The following is a 24,098-nucleotide window of genomic DNA, read 5'->3' as shown; positions in this document are numbered from 1 at the left end:
GATGCACTCTCAGGTCCATCCATGCTCTTGCACATACGCTTTTGTGCGCTCATGCACACTGACACAAACACGTGCCCACACTTGTGCAGGAATGTGTACATTCCTCTGCATTTTTTTTGTGCACTCATACGCATGCACTCATTCATGCGCACGTGCACCCCTGCATGTATGTATATGCCCACCCTTGTACATGCACACATGTTGTGCACTTGTGCACACACTCAAACACTAGCCCACGCTCACGCATTCCTGTGCATGCACACACGCACCTGTGCATGCACACACGCACAGCCCAACCACGCCCATGCAGCGCTAGCAGGTGCACGTGTTGTCATTAGGCTTCAGGGTTAACCCTATGAGAACGACGTGGTTCCTCACCGCAGCCCAGCGGGCCTGCACCCTCGAAGCCTGTTGTGGGGCGGTGGAAGGGCAAAGCCCACCAGGAGGGGTGAGGGGCGTCCACTGCTCCTTTGGCGCCAGCAACCGTAGCCGGAGCAGTCCCCCACGTGCTGCCTTTGACCTTCGCCGCCTTCCGCTTCCGCCTCCTGTCCGTTTCCCTGATTGGCCTGGGCGCCCCTCGCCCCGCCTCCCCGCTCCGCGATTGGCTAGTTTCCCCATCCCTCCGCATTCCCATTGGCCGACGCGCGCGCCTTTTCCCTTAAGGCCTGCTCCTTGAGTTTCTTCACTATTGGCCAGGCGGATCCAGAGGGCCAGGACTCGCCGCGGCTCCTGCTTCCCGGACTGGCTTGCGCCGCGAGAAGGGGCGGAGCCAGCCCCCGCGGCCCAAGACCTGATTGGCCCGGCGGCGCGTGCGCGGTGTGGGCTGGCGCGGGGCAAGATGGCAGCGGCGGTGGCGCGGGCGCTGAGGGGCGGTTGCTGCCGGCGGTGGCGGGCGGCGCCGGGGCGGGTGCTGAGCACAGGGGGCGCGGGGCCAGCGCCGGGCGCGGGGCTCACGGAGGCAGTGCTGCAAGACAAGCTCCAGCGCCCGCAGGTGAGGAGTGGGCGGGGCCTGAGGGGGCGTGGGGGGTCTCCGTGGGGGCGGGGCCTGAGAGGGAGGGGCTGATTGGTTGGGGCAGGGCCTGCGGGCGGACCTTCGCCCTGGAGGGGGAGGAGCTAATTGGTTGGGTGCGGGGCTTGAAGGGGAGGGCCTAACTGCTTGGAGGCGGGGCCTGAGGGGGCGTGATTGACCATTGCGGGGGTTGATGGTGGGATGGCTGAGGGGGCGAGGCCTGAGGGGAGCTGATTGCTTGGGGGAGGGGCTTACTGATTGAGGGCGGGACCTGGGGGCGTGGCTTCCCGTTGCGGGGAGGCTATGATGGGCTGCCTGAGGTGGTGGGGCCTGACAGGAGCAAACTGGGGCAGGGGCTCACTGATTGAGGCTGGGGCCTGAGGGAGGGCATGGTTTCCCAGTGGGAAGGGGCTGATGGGGTGTCTGAGGGGTAGGGCATGAGGGGCGTGGCTTTATCCAAGGGTGGGGCCTGAGGCCACAGAACTTGGAAGTCAGGGGCCCGAAGGGACCTCTGAGGTCATTGCCAGGGATCCTGCTTTTCTCTGATTTAAAAAAAAACAACCCAATTTTCAGATTAAAAAAAGAACCCAAAATCCACATTTTTCCTTGATCAAAATGAACTTCTCTGTCTGTCTCTCAAATTAGGTTATTATTAGATTAAATTAGGCCAGATCCAGTTAATTGGTGGCCGTCCACCCACAGGCCAGATGGACTCTGTTGGCGGGCTAGGCACAGCCCAGCCCTGGATTAACACATAACTCCCACTTGCTTGAATGGGGCAGCTAATTCCCTTTTTCATCACCCTGCAGACTGGGTTGTTTGCTTCTGCATTGATTCACGCTTCATTCCCACCCCGGAGATGTCATAAGAGCTGCAAAACCTGGCAGATTTCCTGCTTGGAGTCACCAAGGGGTTCAGTGATGCATTGGGTCTGCTCACCAGGATTGTTGGGGGCTAATTGCTTTTTGTTCCTTTAACAAGGGTTTCTGTGAGAGGATCTGCCATTGCCTTTGGGTAGCACATAGAAAAGCCAATGGGATTCTCCCCAGTAGAGGTTTTGAGGTTGATAAGGAGGTTCATCGACTCGCACAGGATTCATGTGACTTCTCACTGCCTTGACATTTGTACCCGCTAATTTCGATCTCTTTTCTTTTTCTCCTCCTCGCTGCAACGGGTGCAGACGACAGAGGGAGGAGACGGGAAAGACACCGGCTCTGATGAGCAGCAGGAGAAGAAGAGGAAGGAAAACACAGCCTATGCCAAGAAGATCGTGCTGCGGCTAGCAGGGCTGATGGGAGCCGGGAGCGGGGTGGCGATTATCTACATCTTTGGTAAGTCCTGGCCGTGCAGGCTGAGGTGACTGTATAGGAGCTGCGTGGACATGCGGCAGCATTGATCTCTGCGCAGCCTGTACCACCCACCTTCTGGAGCTGCAGTTTGGGTTTGCAGGGGCTGGTGGGGGCTGCAGTCAAGCAGAAAGTGAGGACACAGGTGGTTGTTAGGAGGAGAGAGCTTCAGCTCTGTGCTGGGCAGCCGTAGGAAAGGCAGACTCGGGGATTATTAAGAAGGGAATGGGGTACAAAGCCGGAAGTATCACAGTGCCCCTTTACACACCCACGGTGCACCCACACCTCCAATACAGCACGCAGTTCTGGTCCCCGCACCTCCAAAAGGGAATAGAAGAGCTTGAGACAGTCCAGAGAAGGGCAGTGAGGTTGATCAGTGCTATGGGGAGAGACTAATGAGGCCAGGCCTGGTCAGTTCAGAAGAGAGATTCACAGAAGTTTAGGGCTGGAAGGGACCTTGTGAGATCGTCGGGTCCAGCCCTCTACTCTGGGCAGGAAAGTTTTACAACATGGGGACAGGACAAGGACTGACAACAGGTGAAGTAGGGGAGAGAAAGTCAACAGAGATCTATTCTGGGCTGTGTCTTCCCAGACAAGAACAAGGGGTCATGGCATGTAAGGAGCAGGCCGGCAGTTTAGAACGACACCAAGCCATTCTTTTCCATTCAGTGTGGGATGAAAGCGGGGAGCAGAGCTTGTGAGCACCAGGTGTGGGGGAAGCGGAGAGTTTAGCCAGGTTCACAAAGGGCCTGGACCTGTTTTTGGAGGAAGGGGACATGAGGGGCTATTGAGCACAGCAGCGAGGGGCATGGCCTCTGAATCGGAATGCCCTGGACCTACAGAGCTGGTGGCTGCAAGGAAGAGAAGAAAACCCCTGCTCAGACCCAGCCACTCTCGCGTCCAGCAGTTGTGTGTAACCTTCGCTACAAATTGCTGTCTTGTTCTGTTGGACTGCCCGGCTGGGTTTCTAGCAGGACACCATGAATGGTGCATGTGGGTACACGCGTGTTTATCTACATAAGTATATACATACATATGCACAGATGCATATACAAGGGCATTTCCAAAAGTAGTGGCAGTTTCAAAATAAAACCACTGTGCGTGCAACAAGGGAGAAACCACCTAGCAGCAGGGAACACGGATGCCCCCACTGACATGCTGCTTACAACTGTAGAGAAGGATGGTTTGGACAGAGCTGGTCCTGCCTCAGGCAGGGGGTTGGACTGGCTGCGGTGTCCAGAGGTCTGTTCCCGCCCCACTTCTCTCATGTTTTTAACCCTGTGGATTCCTTTAAGACTCAGAGGGTTTAATTTAGTGCATTGTGTTGGCACACACAACAATGCTAACATGGCCTCAGCAGCCCAGAGGGGGTCTCGAGGCACCCTGGGGTGCTCCTGGGCGAGCATCACTGCTCTCCAGCCCTTAGCTATCTGATTTTAGGTTGGAGGCTTTACATCTGTATCTGTGTGGCAGCCACTTGCTTTTCCCGACCTCTGCAGCCATTCGTGATGACATGGTGTCTGATGTGGCTTTTCTCTGTCATTTCACAGGCAGCAACTCTGTGGATGAGCATGGGGTTAAGGTAAGGAGTTCTGCTTCCTTTGCATTTTGGTGCTTGACGAGAAAAGAGGATTTTGTGGGGTCGCAGAGGCTGTTCCCCCTGGGGCTTTTGACTCTAGGGCAATACCTCCGGGTGTCTCTATCCTGATGCCTCATCTCCCTCCTTTGAAGGGCTGAGGACAGCCATAGCTGAGCTCTCAGAATGGCTGGGAGTGAGGGGAGGCCTGGGGAAGCCAGGATCTCATAGGGAAGGTTTTCCACACCTTAAGAGCCAGGATCCTGGTTTTCTCTGATTTAAAAAAAAAAATCCTCTATCTTTGGATTTAAAAAGTAACCCAAAATCCATATTTTTCCATGATTAAAATGAAACACCACTAATAGATATGTAGATAGCTAGATGTAGATGTAGGCCTGGGACACCCCAGTAGCAGAGCACAGGCATCACTGAGCCTGGATCACGCCGACCAGTGGCTGCCCAGCCTCTCCTTGAACCCCTCCAGGGATGGAGAGTCTGCAGCTTCCCTGGGTGTCTGTTCCATTGCTTCCCGGCTCTGACGATGAAGAAGTGTTTCTGGATATCCAACCCAGGCTTTCTTTGCTGCAGCTTCAAGCCGTGGGTCTGCGTCCTCCTATCTGCAGCAAGACAGACAAGCTGCTTTCATTCTTCTTACAGCAGCCCTTCAGGTACTGCTCTCGTGTCTCCTCTTAAGCGCTTTTTCTGCCAGCAGAACGTGCCCAGCTCCTTCAGGCTCTCCTCGTAGGACTTGCTTGCCAAGCCTGTGATCATCTTTGTTGCCCCTGCACCCTCTCTATCTTCTCCATGTCATTTATAACCCAAAATGGCACAGTATCCAGACAAGGTCTGACCAAGGCTGAGCAGAATCATAGAAAATGAGGGTGGGAAGGGGCCTCAGCAGGTCACACCCCCTTGCTCTAAGCAGGACCAGCTCCAACTACATCATCCACTCCCATGGCTGTCTCTACCCGGGTCTTCAAAGCCTCCAAGGATGGAGGCTCCACCACCTCTCTAGGTAACTTGTTCAAGTGCTTCACCACTCTCCTAGTGGGAGAGTTTTTCCTAATAACTGTGCTTTCCCATAGTGCTGCCATCCAGCCAGGTGGCCCACGTTTGGTATTTGTGCTTTTGATTACCCTCCCGCAGTGAAACACCTTGCATTTGTCTTCAGGGAATCTCAATAAAAGAGATCACTCCAAAAACCCCCCCCATTCATTTCTGGGGGTTCATCTTGCAGGCTTCTTCTCTTTTCCTCCCAGAGGGATGTTCCTCTTGATTCCTAGATCCCCTCTTGTCTGTTTTACAGGAGAGTGTTTGATATGCAACAGAAGCTGCCAGGGAAATTAGGTGCAAATTGCTGGGCTGGTCACGCATATGGAAGGGGTATTATGATTTTTTTTTTTTTAAGTGCCTCTTGGCTTCCTGGCTTCTCTTTCAATTCAGGCATCATTTGATGTCCCTGTTCCTCACCTGGTTGTGAATAGCAGCTAATTGTCATAAGGGAAGTCCTGGGCACACTCCCCCAATGTCCTCAGGTGAGCAATTTCTCACTGCTAGGAAGTCCTACACCTTACACACTTCTCTCACCTCACCGCCAAGGGCCCTTCTCACCTTGGCAGGCAGTGGGTTTCCCTGGTGAGAGCACATGCCATGTGCTCTGTACCTGCTAGAGGAGGCAGCCGTGCTAACAAGCCCCTTGCAGCCATAAAGTGACAGGATGTGTCATTAGAGATGGTTACATACTGCCTTGATCCTGCCTCCGGGCTCGCAGGGTGGATGTTCTGACCTGCCCCTCTCTCTCTGTCTGCTAATGATTTGTCTGCTGGGAGTTTCTCTCCCTCCCACTTCATCTTCCCAGATCTACCAGCCCTTCTTAACTATTTTCTTTTCTCCTCAGACCCAAAGAAGGAGGCTCTGCATTGAAAAACTTGGCTAACTTTTATCCCAGCTGTGCAACTAGTCTAATAAAAGAAATCAACCCCCCAAAATCCCTGCCTTTCTGGACACCACAATAAGGGTTCACAGCTGGTTGGGGATTATCAATAACCACCTTGTTAGGGATTATTAAAAAGGGAATTAGGAAACAGAAGAAAGGATTGTGATGTCCCTTTATAAATCCTTGGTGTGTACACACCTTGAATACTGTGGCCAGCTCTGGTCCCTGCACCTCCAGAAGGAGATAGGAAAAACCAGGGAGGGACAGCAAGGATGATGGGTGCTATGGAGGGGCTTCCCTAGGGGGAGAGACTAATAAGGCCTGTTCAGTTTAGAAAAGAGATGGTAGAGGGGGGAACATGATAAAGATGTACAACCTACTGAAGGGCAAAGAGAAAGTCAGTAGGGATTTATTGTCTATCTCTCACCAAATAAGAATGAGGGGTCGCAACATGACAGTAGTAGGTAGCAAGTTTAAAATGAACACAAGGACCTGGCATGGAATTAAAGGATGGAGCTTGAGACCACCAGATGTGGGGGCAGCTGTGAGTTCAAGCAGATTCAGAAAGGGACTGGGCACATTCTTGGAGGCAAGGGGTATCGGGAGCTAATGAGCAGGGGAGTGCAGGGCACGGCCTCCAAATGGGAACATCCTGGGCCCTAAATGGCTGCAAGGGAGAGAAGAACGGGGGGACTCTGCTCAGACCCTGTCACTGTCCCTTCTAGCCTCTGTGTGACATGGGAGACCGGGCAGGGTCTGGCCCAGGACACGGCAGCTCTTATTTCTTATGACTTCAGATGAAGAAGCGGGTTCCTCTCTGCGCATCTCAGATGTGTAGCGAATTTCTGGTCGTCCTGGGGTAATTTGGACAGTACTTCCCAGGCTGATCCTGCCTCAGTTAGTTAGAGGTTGGATAAAATAAGCTCTAGAGGCCCCCTCCAGCCCGACTTCTCTCTGACTGTGACTGAGAAGAAATAATCTTGAAATTCTTCCGCCTTGGCTCTCTCTGGGTCTGTCTAGCTATTCATGAAGCAGAGGCAGCGAATGGCTTCAACCCCCCAGTCGCTCATTGTCTGCTGCTCTTTGACACAGCTGCTGACCTGCGTCTCTCTGGACTGTCGCTCCTTTGCCCTCCTGCTCTATAAACCCTTCTTAATGAGCACTGCTTCCTCCAGTGTCATATCCATGCCTTCCCTGCGGAGCAAATGGGGCTGCTGTGGGCACACTTCGCGCCTCCCTGAGAGGCGCATGGCATCGCCTAAGTGAATCTGGGCTATAAACAGGGAGAGCTTTGATCTGCTGCTTTTCCCACGTGGCTTGTGGATTGAGCTTCCTCCTTCTCATTGTTATGGCCCCAAGAAAAGCTTCCTTTTTCCACCGGAGCTTTTGAAACCTCACATGCGCGTGTTAAACGCCCGGCTTACTTGAAAAGATGGTTCGTGAGAGCAAAGACGACAGCACTGAAGAGGCCAGGGGGATGCAGGGAGGAACCCCACCCCAGAGCAGAGGAGCGGGATGAAGAGCTGATCTTTCCACCAGATGTGGAGAGGTGGCAGCCAGGGCACAAACTCTCTCCCCAGTGGGGTACAGTAGTGGGAAAAACAACACCAGGAAAGCCTGGGAAGTGCCAGAAAAGCAGGGAAAGGCGTGTGAGGAATCCCAGCGGCTCTTCCACAGATGGGCTTGTCCTTACAGCAGCAGTTGCACCCTACATATTTATTTGCTGCTGTGATTTATTCACTAACCAAGACGGGAGCCTCCTGGAAACCTGGAAACTGTTATCCTTAAGCCACCGTTATCATTGCTCCCCCAGTACCGGGGAAGTTTCTCTCCCTGGCCCAATCTTGCATGCAGCCCCTTGGTCAAGGCTAGTTTCCAATCGTCGCAAGCTCTTGAGAGAGAGAGATGAGTTTTGAGCCTGTTGCGCTGTCCTTGTTCCTCTTCTTCACTGGGGATTCAGTAGTCAAGGTGGTGAAAGGCAGCAGAGGATGTTTCTTAAGAGTAAGATGGACCCAGCTGGGGAGATCTGCCATGGGCTCGATGCACTGAGACAGGAGTTAATAGTTAACTACTCTCAGCTTTTCCCCAGCGCTCCACAGGTGTTCAGAGAAGAGCGGCCTCATTCCCTTGAATGCCCAGAGCTGTTCAGAGTTGTTGGGGAGTGCTGAGCACCCCTCTCCCCTTGTCGTACATCCCCAGCACAACACGTCTCCTCCCAGATCCTTTGCTCCCAGCGGCTCAGTCTAGATCCCAACCATCAGCACGTGAGAGAAGGCAGATGGCAAGGGACAGTTTCAAAAGAGCGGAGATGCAGAGGCCATAGATCACATGCAAGCCTAATTAGGTGACCCCAGGAAAGAACAAGGGGTGCAGGTCATGACTCAGTTTCCTTGCTCTGTTGGCCAAGAGATTGTTCTTTTAGAGACACAGGCAGGGCTACAGACCTTGGGACCGGAACTGTATAAAACTCCTTCACGCCAAGACAAGAGGGGCTGAGTCTGGAACTTGTCTTGGCCCCATGAGGATGGATTCAGAGGGACCTGAGACCTGCCCTCACTAGCGGGTGGGGAGAACGGTGTGGATTCCTCTCGCAAACCTCTGGGTTTAGCTTGTAAGTGATCTGTGTGCACCGTGCCGTGCTGACCATGGAAGGGCCTCCACAAGAGAAGGCTGAGGGGGATCTAGAGGCCTGTTACAAACTAGTCAGGGGGGACCAGCAGGCATTGGGGGAGTCCCTGTTCCCCCGAGCACCGCCAGGAGTGACCAGGAATAACGGTCACAAGCTGGCAGAGGGGAGATTTAGGCTAGACATCAGGAGGTGCGACTTCACGGTCAGGGCGGCTAGGGTCTGGGACCAGCTTCCAAGAGAAGTGGTGCTGGCCCCTACCCTGGGGGGCTTTAAGAGGAGGCTAGACGAACACCTTGCTGGGATTGTTTGACCCCAGTACTCTTTCCTGCCATAGCAGGGGGTCGGACTAGATGATCTGCTCAGGTCCCTTCCGACCCTAGAAACTATGAAACTATGAGGCACCCCAGGGTGCTGCATCTCCCCTCCCTGGTTAAGAATCACTGCCAGAAACCCTGGCTCTGGTCCCTGCTCTGAGGCAGGCTCCTGGTGTTGCCTCGCCAGTGCCTCTCCCTAGATGGTGCCATCATACTGCCTCGTGCTTGTCTGGGCCCCGAGCCCCCTCCCAGCTTGCGGGCAAACAAACCCCTTGCTGTAAAGGTGTCTGAAGGCTGATGAGGTCCCACCAGGCAGCCACGGGACATCATGGGAGCAGATGGGTTGTGCAGCTGGCTCGTCTCAACTCCCCTCATTTCACCCCCTCCCTTTGCCCTACCAGGAGGATGGCATGATCACTGGCGCGAGGTGATCTTGGCATGGCGATGCCTGTGTTCTGCTTTGGGGATTTCCCAGGCTTCTGGGCTTTGTTGGTTGCCCCCCACCCTTTGCAGCTACATGTGTCAGGGGTTTTTAAGCCCCCCCGGGGTGCTGGGTGCTGCTGCAGCCCAGGCTGGGGATGGGGACTGGGCTGTGCCACTGCTTCTGGTGGGATCAACCCCGCAGGGTCTTGGGTGGAGGGTCTTGCCTCTGCACTTGGGCTCAAACCGATGTTGCATTGGGGGCAGGAAGGAATTATCCAGCTTGACGCAGACTTGGGGGTGGGGGCGGGGAGATTGCCTTCCTCTGTGAGAGGGGTATGGCATGCATTGCTGTAGCTGGACCAGGAGATTGGGGGTGGGGGATGGTAGGGGCTGAACTCCCAACTCAGCCCTAATCCTTCCATCCTGACAGGTCGGTGACTGTCCATTCCTAAATCTGGCCTGAGCTTCCCAAGCAACGGGGGTCTGGGACTAGCAGTGACTGAAGCTTGCACAGACCAGGAGGTGGTCCCCTGCCCTTCGGCCTAGCTGGGGGCAGCCAAAGGGCACACGTATCAATGCCTGGTTCCTCCCTCCGAGCCCCTCAAACCCACATCATCAGTGGGACCCCATTGTAGGGCTGACCAGGGGGAGCCCAGACCTCCCCAGACCTGCTGGGCCATGAATTCCAGTCCCCAGGGACCGCTGTTCTCCTTGTTCCCCAGCCCTTCCCATGAATGAATGCAGCAGAGCGGTGGTGGAAGTCATCTGCTCTTCCAGGGCATTCCCATGATGCTCTGCTTTCCCCCCCCCCCGTCTCAGCTGTATTGTCACAGGTGTAATTTTGGCTGGTGGTTAGTTCAAATATTTCCCTCCAGGTCAGGCCTCCGCTGTAATTACATGCAGTAATTCCACGGGTGGTGACATCCCTGTTTGCTCTGGACCCCTGCTTTCCCTCTGTGTTGTCTGACGTCATGTCAAGCTGGATGGTCGTTGTACTAAGTGGGTGGACGATGGATTTGCCTGGGCTGGTTTGGACAGGGGTGATGATGGGGGTTAGACTGGACATGACTTCTTGGGGTCAACCCTGCTGCTGTCCCTCCAGGCTGGGGAATATTGTGGAGTCCGACAGGCATGGACTAACCTTCTCTTTCTCTCTTTTCCCTGCAGATTCCAGACGAATTCGATAACGGTGAGTAGAGGTTGAGTTTAGCCTGTTTCTTCCTGGCTGCTAAATTTGGGGGTGGTGATAGGGGGGCTCGGGGTGGGGGTGGGACTTGGCGCTTGTTGCTTCTGTAGGTGCTGGCTCAAGAACATGGGTGACAGGTCGGGGGGTGATGGTCCTTGCCCTCCAAGCTGGGATGCACCTCCTGCCTGTCCCCAGCAGCTCCCGATCAGGGAGCGACCGACTGAGGAAACGCACATGTGTATGCTAGTGGGCGTGGGCACAGCACAGAAGCCCCAGGCTGGGTATCTTCCCAGAGAACAGGCTCCATTCCCCTGGGATTGGGCTGTAGACCCCTGCCAGACCCAGCTGCAATGTAGCAATGCCTTGGGAAGGATGTCAGGGTTGCCTGCTCCCTTAAAGCATTGAGGCACCCAAATCCCTTTGACCTCACAGCTGAACTAATAGGTGGGAACCCAGACCCACAGACTGGTTCTGGGCCTGACTTTTGTTTCGGGAGCAGAACTGGCTGTGAAGAGTCTTAGCCCAGCAAAGCTGATTCAGTCCAAAACACCAAGCAGTAGAAACACCACTGGTTGTTTTCCAGTCTCGCTCTCTTCCCCTCTCTCCCAAACATTGGTGCTGTCTCCTCTCCCAGGCTGGGTTCGTGATGGGTTACTGCCATAATACTCACCGGCTTTTCCTCCAGCCCGCTTCGGGACTGTCTGCCTGAGAAATCACCTGGAGAGGGGAGTTTGCTATGCTTTGGATGCTTTGCACCGTCTCTGGCAGGAGCCAGATGTCTCGGCTTGAGGTCCTTGGCTCTGCTTTGAAAGCAGAACTCTCTGCCAGCGTCTGTGTGGAGAATTGGGCTGGGTTATTAGCGTGCCGCGAGTTCACAGCTCCAAGCATCTGGGCACAGCATGCCCAAAGTTGCATGGAAGAAGCTGCGAGTTGCCTAGACGAAAGTTGCATTGGAGAGAAGGCAGGGCTGGAAGAGACCTCACGGGCTCATCTAATCCAGGCTAATTAACAATCATTACCAATGCACTAATGAATGAATCCTTAGTTCAGTCTGAAACCTGGGACAAGAGCAAGCTAAAGAAAGGCAAAATGATTTCCCCATGCCAGTATTTCTGGGTCTCAAGTCTAATGTGGGGAACCGTGAGTCTCGAAAGCTTGAGAACTACTGCTCTAACTGCTAGATCCTGCTACTCCCCCAGGCCAGGGGCTTCCAGCTGGGAGCTCTGGACTGGCGATGATGGATTGCCCAGGCTGTGAGCCGAGCTGCTGCCCTCCCCCAAAGACAAAACTCGTTTGCTTTCTTGGGGCTGATTTTTTCTCACCTGCTCGGGGGTCTGGGAGAGAGGAAGGGGGTCGTCCCGCTGGGTTTATGATGCTGGGCGGGTTGGGAGCCTCCACAGGCAGTTGCAGCTGCTGTTTGGAAGCATTTCTACCCCCACCGCTTGGAGCGGGGCAGCCTGGAAACTGCTCTTCACAGCTGGCCACCTGCGGTGGGGCTGGAGGAAAACCCCTCTGGAGCCTTTATACAAGACCCCACGAGCGCATTGCATTATCCCCTGATTTGTGCCGTGGCCTCTGGCGCCTGGCGGGGATTTCTGAGCCTGGAGCTGAAGTCCAGGGAAAAGCAAAACCCCCGTTTAAGCAAGGAGAGCTTGAAGAGAGGAGAGGGATTGACCTATTGGGCACTGGAGAGTGATGCTGTTGGTGGAGCTGGCACTCCAGCTCTTCTGGGGTAACTGCCCACGTGGACACTCATACCCTGTAGGGAACGAGAGTGGGCACATGGCCACGGACCCCGGAGTAGGCAACACACTGCCAAGGCCAGCCTGCTGTGAGCTAACTCGGCGCTCTTATGCCAAAAGAAGGCAGCAGCCTCCTGCAGAAGTGTCCCTTGCAAATCCAGGGCAGCGATTCTCCCAGCCCTGGGGCCAGTTCAGGGCCCCACACTTCCAGGAGGAGGTGGACACATTGGACAGAGTCCAGCAGAGAGGGACACAAGTGATGAGGGACCTGGGGCTAGAAGAGCTCGGAGGACTGAGTGTGGAGTAGAGGAGACCAAGGGAGGATTTGATCCCAGTCTTGGAGTGATCACAGAGAGGAGGAGGACAGGTGTTTCTCTGTGGCCGTTAGGGACAACTGCAGCAAGGAAAGCTGAGGCTGGAGAGGAGGAGGAACGTCCTGTGTCCAGCAGGGGACTGGACTGGACTGGACTGGGCATCCTTGCAAGGTCCCTTCCAGCCCAACTTGTCTGTGAGCCTAAGCCTCGGGGTGCGGCATCACTGCCATGGTCCCCTGCTGTTCCCGCGTTCATTAGTTTCGGTTTAAGGTCCTCATTAACCCCAGACGAATTGGTAAGGAGCCAACAGCTGAAGGGGCCAGGGGCCTCCTGCCTGGAAAGCAGCTCACTGATTTCCACCCATTTCCCTCACCCATTTTGTAGCCAGCTGCAAACACATCCATGGCATGTGTTTGGCCAGGGAGGTGGCGGGGGGGAATGACAGCCATGACGGGAGGTGCACCTGTCAATCAAGCAACTGCCGAATCGCTGCCGAGCCCCGTGGGGTCATTCCCAATCCCCAGCCCTTTAAGAAGCTCTTTGCCCCCTGGAACCTCTGCTAATTACATCCTTATTTAATGGTTAACAAGTGTTTTTTTTAGCGAGCCTGACTTGTGTGGCTTTGTGGGACAGGACAGATTGGCACCTTATAGACCAGCTAAACCAGAGGCATGTAACATTGGAGGCCCGATTTCAGTGGACATCTGCACACCCTCCTCCACGGAAATGTGCGCCAGTGCTGTGCTATGGAAGGAGCGTAAGGGTCCACAGGATATAAGTGAGGCCCACTGTAGCCTGGCAGCCCCCAAGGGCACCGGGCTTCAGGACGGGCGGGGGGTGTTAATAGCAGCCTTCAGCTCCCTGCAAGGTGGATCCAGAGAGGATGGAGCTGGGATATTCTCAGTGGTGGCAGATAACAGAAGGAGCAATGGGCTCAAGTTGCATCTGTGACTCTTAGTTCATCTTTCCCGCTCTGTAACAGCAGGAAGTGCGCATGTATCTGAGCAGTGGGTACGGGGGGGTGGGGGGATGACTGCATGGGAGGCTCTGAGACCACCATCAGGCAAGCCTCAGTGCTCTGTGAGGAAATTGCTCCCAGGCCCTTCTTTCCCCGGCTGTGGGTCTGCTTTCTGCTTCTCATCCCATCTGTGGACACTTCCAAGCCCTTGCTCTCCCCGGCCCAGGTGATAACACTCTCTGTGCCAAGCCAAAGCCTTTCAAGTCTCAGATCTGCACTTCCAGGTGTCCTTCCCCAGGCTCACGGCTTTGGGCAAGAAGCTCGTGAGTCGGGGAAAGCCCGACAATATGTTAATGCTTTGTTGAAGCCCTGAAGTCAGTGGCAACAGGCCAGGCCTGCGGGGGTCTCCTTGAGCCCCCCTGGCTACAGAAGTGGGAGGAATATCCAGCTGCTTTGCAATCCCCGCCGGTAAAAAGACCAGCTGCCCCGAGCAGATGCAGCAACACGTTATGGGTGGGGGGGGCATGCATCTCTTGTTCAGGCCGGGAGTCCCTCCAGGCTCGTGTCGGGGATTCAGGGGAGGGGGGTTGACCATGCTTGTCCTTGTCCTCCAGGCGTTGCTGGAGGGGGGTGTAATGCGGTGCTGGGGTGGTGCCAGGGCCCTCAGCCCGCCCCTAGGCCGTCAGTTTTCCTGATGCCGGCGGAAATGGAACAGCAGGGAAGGGAGTGCGGGTCCTGGGGGCAGAGGTGTGCGCATACGTTTCTGTCTCTACCCTCCCCATATCAGTCTTTCTGACCCCCCCCCCCCCCCCCTTTTCAATCCATTTGGAAGGGCCCTGGCTTGCGGCTGTCTCCTGTAGCACCGAGACTGCAGCGCCCGATTCCAGGAGCACCTCCAGCCATGCCGGGTGCATGCAAGGGACGTGCCTTTGGCTGGGAGCTTCCTTGTCCTCCGAGACCCTCTGGCTTCATGGTGCCGCTCTTGGAGACCTGGTGGGGGGAGGAAGGGGGGTTATATCAGAGGGACTGAGATGTGCTCAGCAAATCAATGTGTGTTCCTGCCCCTAAAAGCCCCTAAAAACAGAAGGGCAGATGGAAGTCGGTGTTAATATGTCTCTGAAGGCTGGGAAGCAGAGCCCGTCGGGGGGGCTTTGTCTGCTCATGGGACCCCTGAGGGCGCCTGTATGGCGGGGGCTCCAGCCAGGGGCTCACAGGCGCTTTTCACCTGCTCCCTTTGGCCTGGCATATGTCCCGATTTAAAAGCCATTCTTCAGTCAGTGGCTCATTGTCGGGCACAATAGAGCCCACGCCCCCCTCCTTTCCTCTCTCTTGCTCGCTCTCTCCAAATCTACAGCTAGTTCGCCAAGCTCTTTCTCCTCAGTTTTGAAGCCCAACAGGTTGGGGCGAAAGTTGTTTAACTGCCCCCCACCCCCAGCCATCGCCCCTTCATGGGATCGTAGGGCATGAGGGTTGGACGGGACCTCCGGAGGTCACATCTAGTCCAACCCCCGGCTCCAAGCAGGACCAGCCCCAACACCATCATGCCAGCCAGGGCTTTGTCTAGCCGGGTCTTTACGGATGGAGACTCCACCACCTCTTTGGGTAATATGGTCCAGTGCTTTACTACCTTCCCCGTGAGAGAGTTTTTCCTAATATCCAACCTGAACTTCCCTGGCTGCAACTTGAGCCCATTGCTTCTTGTCCTGTCATCTGCCCCCGCTGAGACCAGCCCAGCTCCATCGTCTTTCCGGCCCCCCTGCAGGAAGTTGAAGGCTGCTGTCAAATCCCCCCTCTGTCTTCTCTTCTCCAAACTAAGCCAGTTCCCTCAAAGAGTTGAGTATTAATGAGGGGTGCTTGGCACCTAACAAGGGGGGACCTTGAGTGTAAAATGGAGAGCTGCTGGCTTATAGCTTCAGAGCTGGAAGATGGAACAAGGAGCAATGGGCTTAAGTTGCAGCAAGGAAAATTGAGGTTGGATATTAATAAAAACTTCTCAAGAAGAGGGTGGTGAAGCACTGGAACAGGCTTCCCGGGGAAGTGGTGGAGTCTCCATCCTTGGAAGTTTTAACCTCCACAAAGCCCTGGCTGGGATGATGTAGTTAGGACTGGTCCTGTTTGCAGCAGGGGTTGGTCCCTTCCAGCCCTCGTTGTCAGTGATTCTATATTTTGAAGTCTCCCAAGCCCCAGGGACCTTCCCAAAAAATGACACCAGGGTGTGCGAAAGGCCCTGTTTGCTCCCAAAAGGTCATTCATTCTCACTCCCACAGCACTGTCCCTTTTTGCAATGAGGGGTCAGCTAGCAGCCAAGTCCCCCCTTAAAAGCTGAGCCCAACTTGGCTGGATAAACTCCAGGGATGCATTTCAAAGAAAAAGCATCCTTATTTGTTTAATTCCCTCCCTCTGGAGGGTTTTTAAACTCTTTTTTTCCAAGCAGGGCTGTGATTAGATTCCACTGGATTGGCTCTAGAACGGATGCCTGAATCCTGCTCTCTCTGCTGCCCCCCAGCACCATCCAGCCCAGCTGCTCGCCTGCATTATCATCACAATGGCCCCCCAAATGCCATCCTATTCAGGGTGCTGGCCTGTGATTGATTCACTGTACAATTTCTGTTTGAATAACCCCAGCCGCAGCCCGGACAGCCAAGCCCTTGTCTCCAAGGGGTGGTTAAGCGTTTCAGTCGCACGCTCTGAGGCCTGACCCCTGCCCGGGACCCTCGGAAGAGCTGGAGGGCTGGGGATTAAGGAATCCGTTAGTAATCCAGTGGCGTGGCGGCTGGGTGGGGGGTGCTCCCTGCGTGCATCAGCTGACTGGGATTGCCAGACAGCATCCCACGCTTCGTGTGCTGAGCATCAGGAGATAGTGGTTGTGTTTGCCTGGGAGGGGGTTTTGAACGCTCCTGTGTTTTTCTAGACATCTGCTTTGTAGATACCGAAGGCGTGCGTGAAACGAGAGCTGTCTCATAACAGCCATGTGCTGGGTCCCACTGTCTTGTGTCCTGCGGAGGCTGGAAGGGAAAATGAATTGGGGCTGGGGGCAAGCATCATTTAAGAGTGAGCAGCCCTAAGAGGCTCCAGGACTAATGAGATGTTGCCTCGCACTTGGTCACAAGGTTATTGTGTAAGGTCTCCATCCCCCCGTCACCTGAGCAACTCCCAGCTACAGGGAATGTAAGCCAGCTCCCCAGGTTGCAGAGGAGGAAATAGAGGCAGCGTGGCGCCAGTCACCTGCAAGGCAGCTGAGACTGGATCCCAGAGGCCTCCATGCATCTCCCTGCCACTGGTAGATCCCCCCCCCCACCCACAGCTTTCCCCTTTTGTCTTGCAGACCCCGTGGTGCTGCAGCAGCTCCGAAGGACGTATAAATACTTCAAAGACTACCGACAGGTGAGTCAAGAACTCGGGTCCCTCCCTGGACAGGGAGCGGGGGGTGCAATCCTGCTTCCTCTCTCTGCTTAAACAGCCCGAGGTGGAGCTGAGCACAGCAGCTGGGATTTTGTACTGGATTTGTGTGGTACTAGCTCCCTACAGTCATCTCCAAGCACTTTGTAATGTGGGTAAGGGTCTTCCTCACGTCTAGTTTAACCCCCCCCCCTTTCTGCTCCACACAGCAGGGGTTTTTAAGCCTCCCTCCACGAGGGTGTTGGCTGCAGCCCAGGCCGGGGATGGGGCTCGGCTCTGCCAGTGCTCCTGTTGGCACCAACCCCTGGTCCTGGTTGGAGGGTCTTGCCCCTGCGCTCAGGCTCAGCCCCACCCTGCACTGGGGCAGGAAGGGATTTCCCCCCTGCTCAGACTGGTCCAGAACTGGGGGGGGTTTCCCTTCCTCTGGGGGCCAAAGATAGGATCATAAAGGGGTCCTGCCCTCTGCACCCCCTACCCCCCAAACGCTGATCAGTTCAGGAGGTTTCCACCGTTTTCAGACATCCGTTACACTGGGGTCTCTCGTGGAGGGATACAGAGAGGTCTGAAGTACTGGTTATTGGGCTAGTTCTGATAGGAGCCGGGGGAGTGCAGTAGCTTTACAGGGGGCTTCTCAGCCTCTGAGCTCTGCCAGCCAGTCATGGGGGGCTGCCTGGGCGCACGAGGGGATGAGCCAGCCGTGGGGTGAAAGGGAAGAAGTGAAACACCCGGCACCTGATGCCCCCTCTCGGCCTCTCTGCCCTTCAGATGATCATCGAGCCCACGAGTCCCAAGCTGCTCCCAGACCCCCTCAAGGAGCCGTACTACCAGCCGCCCTACACCCTGGTCATTGAGCTCACAGATGTCCTGCTGCACCCCGAGTGGTCGGTAAGACCTCATCCACCCTGGGGTGGGGGGAGGCTGCTGTAGCTCACTGAGAAGCCAACCTGTTTGGTGGGTGGGCTGCTTATTAGCCCTGCGCCCTCCTCTGATCTCCTTCCTCTGTCCAGTCTGCTGCTCTGCTTTCTGCCCCCTGCCCTTTCCACTGCTTTGGTTTGTGCTCCCAGCCCTGTGCCACCTTCCTGGTCTGCTGCTTTGCTTTCCACTACCTGTCCTATGTTCCCTGCCCCACCTGCTGCCCTGCTCTGCTTTCTGCTCCCTGCCTTGTGCCTCTTGTCCCATCGGCTGCTCTTCAAGTCTGCCCCCCTCCATTCCCCCGTGTCCAGCAGAGAACAGAGGCTGGAAGGGAGAGTGACTGGGTCTGACCAGGGTTTTTCCCCTGTTCCTGTTCCCCTTCCAGCCTCCAGCATTGAAGGTCCAGGATGTTCTTTTCAGTGGCCGTGCCCTTCACTTCCATGCTTGATAGCTCCCGATGCCTCTTTCCTTCAAGACTTTGGCAGTCCCTTTGTGAATCTGGCTGGACTCTCAGCTTTCCCCCCATCTGGTGCCCACAGGCTCCTCCCTTTCACCCCACGCTGGGGGAAAACAACCGTCCTGGCGTTAAGCTGCCACCCTGCTCGTTTTATGACATGACCCCTCTTTCTTGTCTGGCAAGAGACAGCCCAGAATAAATCCCTAGTGATTTTCTCTTCACCCCTTGGGATGTTGTCCTGTCCCTCCTCGAGCATCTGTCTTCTACTGACCAGGCCTGACCTCGTTAGTCTCCCCTCCCAGGGAGCCCCCTCCATAGCACCCATCATCCTTGCTGCCCCTCTCTGGACCTCTTCCAGCTCTTCTGTATAACCGAGGGCTTATATTGTTTGGGCGGGAGGGGGGCTGTAATGAAGTCCCTGGCCCTATAACCCTACTTCCCGGCCTTCTAGCTGCGAGTCACGAGCTCTTGGCTGCTTCCCCGGCAGACAGCACAAGCCTTGCTCCCATCCTCCTGGACCTAGTGCCATCTTTTTTCATGGCCTCTTCTCTGTTTCTTCTTCCCTCCTTTGCCCCTAGCTTGTCACCGGCTGGCGCTTCAAAAAGCGGCCTGGCATCGACAGCCTGCTGCAGCAGTTGGCACCACTGTACGAAATCGTTGTCTTCACGTCCGAGACAGGCATGGTGAGTGAGGCAGGGCCCTGGGGTCCCACTGGAGCTGGGTCCTCCTATGGGTGCAGCCGGCAGGTCCTGCTGATGTTGTGGGGGGGAACAGAGCTGCTGTGTGTCTCTGTAACAGCCAGAGAAGGCTGTGGGGTGTGGGGATGTGAGTCTGCTCAGGTCCAGTGCTTGTCCTGTGCCCCCTCAAGTGTCTTTTCTTAACTGACCAGACCTGGCCTCTTTAGTCTCTCCTCATTGGGGAACATGAGAGAAGTGACTCTCCCGCTCTATCCAGCACGAGGGAGGCCTCCCCTGGAGCCATGGGTCCAGATCGGGGCCCTGCACTTCCAGGAGGAGGTGGACAGACTGGAAAGAGTCCAGCAGAGAGTGTCAAATGGGACGATGGGGGTGGAAAGCTAGAAGAGCTCGAGGGATTGAGTCTGGAGAAGAGGAGACTGAGGGGGGATTTGAACCCGGCCTTTAAGGGCGATGGCAGAGAGGATGGGGATGGGCTTTTCTCTGTGGTTGCAGGGGATAGGAGCAGGGGCAATGGCCTTGAGCTGCAGGAGAGGAAACCTGAGGCTGGAGAGGAGAAGGAACATCCTGCCTCTGAGTGTGGTCCAGCATGGGAATGGGGCATCTCCATCCTTGGACATGTCCAAGAGCAGGCTGGACAGACTGGGGTGGTTTAGTCAGGGATGAAGCTGCCTGAGCCGGGCCCAGACCAGACATGATGTCCTGAGGTCCATTCCTGCCAGATACTTTAGGAGCGTTGAGATTTCAGCCCAGCACTGGGGGTGGTTACATCTCTCTGGACACCCCTCCCTGAACAGCTCACAGGTGGGTGGCCATGCTGGACTGTGCCCCTGCCATATGTATGGACCCTGGCTTCTCCACTGAGCCTGTTTAATTGGAACTATTGCCGTGCTAATTTGGTGGCACTAAAGGGCACCTGCCAAAGCCAGACCACCAAAGAGCGAATGTCTGGGCAGAGACCTCCTAGAAGCTGCCCACCCTGGCCAGAGGCAGTGCTGAGATTCCCTCTTTGCCACATTGCTGGAGGTCCCTGGGGTTTGCTGCAAACCCAGCCGGCATTACCCTGGCATCTGGCCACCTCTGGGGACAGCTGCAGCGTCCCTCTGCCGTGAAAGTGAGAAATGCAGCCAGGCCTGTGCCTGCCTCTGCCTTGCTCCTCCCCTGCGACTTCTCCAGTCTCTGTGGACTCATTGGCGTCAGGGCAGGAGTGGGGGTTGTGGTGCAAACTGCCATGTTTGGCCCGAGACATTGAGTTACGTAAGTGCCATGGACTGGGTCAGACTCCAGGTCCGTCCTGCCCAGTCTCCTGTGTCTCTCAGTGGCAGAGAGCAGCGCTGGAAGGGAGAGTGACCGAGTCTGAACAGGGTTTTGTCTCCCCCTCACACCCATCAAGGGTCCAGGTCGTGGTGCTCCACAGCCCCCAATGCACCCGTCCTCCCAGCACGAGCCCAGCCCCTGGGTGGATCTGGCTGAACTCTGCACTCCCCCTGCGCCTGGTGCCCATGAGCTCCCCGCTTTCACCCCACGTGGGGGGAAATGACCATCCTGGTGTTGGTGTTACACTGCCGGCCTGCTTGTTTTGTGCTGGGACTCCTCGTCCGTGCCTGGTGAGAGACACCCAAGGATCAATCTCTGACTCTCAGCATGTTGTAAACCCTCATCCTGTCCCCCTCCAGCATCTCCCTCCTGACCTGACCAGGCCTGGCCTCATTCCTCTCGCCTAGAGAAGCCCTTCCCATACCACGGAGCATCCTTGCTGCCCTCCCTGGGCCTTCCTATGTGATGCACCCGGAATAGGGTCAGAGGGCCCAATAATCTACTTTACCCGCAGGGAGGAACGAACACCTGGGATCCATTATATGCAGTAGAGGACTCTCAATGTGGCTGCCTTTGCCAGTGGCAAACACTCTTAGCAATATCATAAAGTGCCAGTATTTGGCCTGAAAAAATCCTCCATCTAGCTCACTTCAAAGACTCGGGTGAAATACAGATGTGGTGCGGCGGGGGTTGCCCCAGTTTGCTCCCTTTTCCAGCCTGCTTTATGCCCAGGCTGGTTCCCTGTTTCCTCGGCCTTTGCAGACTCTGGGGCCCTCCTTGGAAAATGCCAGCGCTGACGGCAAATTCGGGGAGCAGCTGTTCTGTTGCAGAGAGCTCTGCGAGGCCAGATGGCTTGGACGCCGTGTGAATCACGGGGTTGGCTCCTCAGCTGTGCACAGCACCCTTCAAAGAGCAAGGTGCTGCGGCACCCGACTGAGTGTCACCAGGCTGGTTCTGTCCCTTGGGGAGTCCTGTGATCGGATCCTGCCAGTCTTCTCCGGAATCAGCGCTTCCCTTTTTCCCCTCCTCTCTCTCCCACTGCAGACGGCGTTCCCCCTCATCGACAGCGTGGACCCCCACGGCTTCATCTCCTACCGACTCTTCCGGGACGCCACCCGCTATGTGGACGGGCACCACGTGAAGGTACGACTCCCCAGGGAGGGGAGGGGAGTAGGGGGCTTTCCTCCACAGCGTGCGCCTGGAGTGTCACCGGGAATGCCTCCAAGTGACAGGCTGCACCTTGGCTCTCCGCCCTGCCCCCCACACTGGGTTTTGGAGCCTTTGGGAGCCTAAACCCCCTCCCCTGCCAGTGTCCTGCTCCCAGGCTCTGGCATTCGAGCTCCTCGGCAGCGCCCGACCGCTCCACTTTGCTGCAAGCTGTCTGTCTCTCCTCTCCCCCCGTCACTTTCCATCTGCTGTCGGGGGCTTCGGGGCCTCCTTTTCTCTCCGGCTTGTTTTGATTGTGAGGGATTGGGGCGGGGGGCAGCTGGTGGGGTGGGAGGGGGTGTTTGCTGTTGGGATGTGCTGGGGTGGGGAGGGAAGCCCTCAGCAAGGCTGACCTGACTGCTGGAGGTGTCTTTTGGGGTCACCAGGCTGTGGGCCAGGCAGCCCAGAGTTTTGGGGACCTCCCTCTCCTCCATATCCCTGGGCAAGGGGCTCTTCTCTGATGCCAGCCCCCCCCCCCACACACACATACACACACCCCCACACACACACACCCACCCACCCACACACACCCCCACACACCCACACCCCCACACCCACACCCCGCCCCCCCAGCTAGGACATCTGGGGAGGAGGCCTGAATCCACCGTGACTCTCTCCCTGGTCACATCTGCCCAGGGTCACATAGGGCTGAAGGCTTTTTGGGGGGTAGGTATCCCCCCCATGCCTCATTCTGGCAAGAAAATGGGGAGGGCGGCTACCTCCTTGCCAGGCCTTGTGCCCGGAGCCGGATCTGGTGCTCACTCTGCCCCTTGTCTGCATCTCTCTTACCCCACAGGATATCTCGTGCCTGAACAGGGACCCGGCCAAGGTGGTGGTGGTGGACTGCAAGAAGGAAGCCTTTCACCTGCAGCCATTCAATGGCCTGGCCCTCAAGAAGTGGGATGGGAACTCAGAGGACAGGACCCTCTACGACCTCACTGCCTTCCTCAAGAGTGAGCCAGGGGGGCCGGGGGTTGCAGCCAGGAGCGGGGTGGGAGGTGTTTCTGTTCCTAGCCCCAGTGTCCAGGGGTCACTGTTAGGGGCGGCAAGGGGAGGGGGTCATCTTGGTGCTGAGGTGAGGGATGGGGAGGCACCCCTCTGCTTCCAGGGCTCTGCCCAAGGGGGTCACTGGGGTGCCAGGGAGGGAGCAGGTGGTGCCTCGGTTTACCACCCCGGCCCCCCCGGGGAATGGGAGGGGGCTGCAGGAGACGGGTCCCTTCCGGGGATGCATGACCCGGCCCGGTCACCTCGCAGCCATCGCCCTGAGCAGCGTGGAGGATGTACGGACGGTGCTGGAGAACTACTCGCTGGAGGACGACCCCCTGGAAGCCTTCAAGCGCCGGCAGTCGCAGCTGGAGCAGGTGAGAGCATCTTGGGGGGGGCGTGTGTATCCTGCTTGCGGGGGGCCTGGTGGGTGAGGGGAGCACAGAGCAGTACTTTGCTGGGGGGGGAGCAGGGACAGTGATGCTGGCTGCTGAGGGAAGCTGAGGCAGAGAGCTGGGGGGGGGGGGGGGGGCACAGAGCTGACTCCCCAGGAGTCTCCAGTCCGCCCAGAGCCCTTCACATCTCTGCCACCGACTCCCCAAGTGGCCTTGGTCATGGCTCTTCCCGCCATGCTGATCCCCACCCCCGTGGGGGTAGGTTGGTCGGAGGCCCCGCCCGTCCCACCCCGCCTCCTCTCCCACCTCCCTGCAGGAGGAGCAGCAGCGCCTGGCCGACCTTTCCAAGACCAAGAAGCAGCAGCTGTTCCTGGGCTCTCTGACCAGCCGCCTCTGGCCCCGCTCCAAGCAGCAGTGACCCACTCTGGGGAGGACCCCCCCTCGTCTGGTAACGGCCCCCTGGAGGCACCCCCGGTCAGGCAGGGGCCGCAGAGACCTGCCCCCTCCCCTCATCAGCTCCAGCCACAGCCTCCCATTGGACTCCATGTGGACTTGGCATCTCGGGGGCCCGCCACGCCCGGATCTATGGTGGCCCAGCAGAGGCAGGACAAAGCGGGGGCTCCTCACCTCCCACCCCCCCGTGGGGCACGCTGCTCTTGGGCAGCACCAGGAGACACCGGACCCTCCACATGCGCCTGTTCTGTAGGGGGGGCACAGATCCATGCTCCCCAGGGACAGGAGCAGTGCATTGTGGGAAGGCGACTGCAGATGCCCCCTTCCACCTCTTGACTGCCCCCCGCCCACATGACCGGTTCTTGGACCTGGTTTCCCTGCCCCCACCCAGGTCCCCGATCTCGAGACCAGACTGGGATCCGGTGATGTCCGGGGGGGCGACTTGGGCTGCTGCTGCCAGTCTCAGAGCAAGGGGGCTGCAGGGGGGCCCGCAGCACCCCCCATCACTGTAACCCCAAGGGTGAAAATAAACCCATCACTGAGGACCCGCTGTCACCTGCTCACTGCAGCCCAGCAAGGGGGCTTCCACCCCTCTCCCCAGAGCAATAAATCCCCCCTCCTGGGATGTTATGGGGGGCGGGGAGCTGTCGTCGCCCCCAGAGCCGCTCAAGATGCAGTGGGACGTTCACCCATCACAGGCATGCCTGCCCTGGGGGGATCTTTTGAGGGTCCTTTCTCAGGATCCCAGGACCCCCCATGCCTTGATCAGCAGGATCCCCCTGTCTACCCCAGCTCCCCCGTGATTCAGCCTCCCCAGAGGCCAGGCCTCTCTCTTATCCCTCCCCTT

The 24,098-nt window shown here is 56.8% G+C and overlaps 1 protein-coding gene across 2 annotated transcripts; it reads left to right on the top strand.

Moving 5' to 3' along the window:
• The first annotated feature begins 769 nt into the window (after positions 1–769).
• Positions 770–23,796, top strand: TIMM50 (translocase of inner mitochondrial membrane 50). Of its 2 annotated transcripts, none has more exons than XM_090056202.1 (11): positions 770–991; positions 2,190–2,340; positions 3,906–3,937; positions 10,401–10,422; positions 16,759–16,817; positions 17,598–17,717; positions 18,780–18,884; positions 21,258–21,356; positions 22,216–22,372; positions 22,674–22,780; positions 23,061–23,796. In XM_090056202.1, exons 1-11 carry the CDS (start codon positions 839–841, stop codon positions 23,214–23,216), a joined length of 1,161 nt encoding a protein of 386 aa, XP_089912328.1. In that variant the 5' UTR covers positions 770–838; the 3' UTR covers positions 23,217–23,796. The 2 variants fall into 2 exon arrangements, with proteins under 2 accessions (XP_089912328.1, XP_089912327.1); XM_090056201.1 differs by having other exon boundaries at positions 771–991; positions 23,115–23,796.
• Positions 23,797–24,098: the final 302 nt, after the last annotated feature.

This window comes from Crocodylus siamensis, chromosome 6 (assembly GCF_052110815.1).
Source record: "Crocodylus siamensis isolate JL-2025a chromosome 6, ASM5211081v1, whole genome shotgun sequence".
NCBI lineage: Eukaryota > Metazoa > Chordata > Crocodylia > Crocodylidae > Crocodylus > Crocodylus siamensis.
This window is presented reverse-complemented; position numbering and strand designations above follow the sequence as displayed.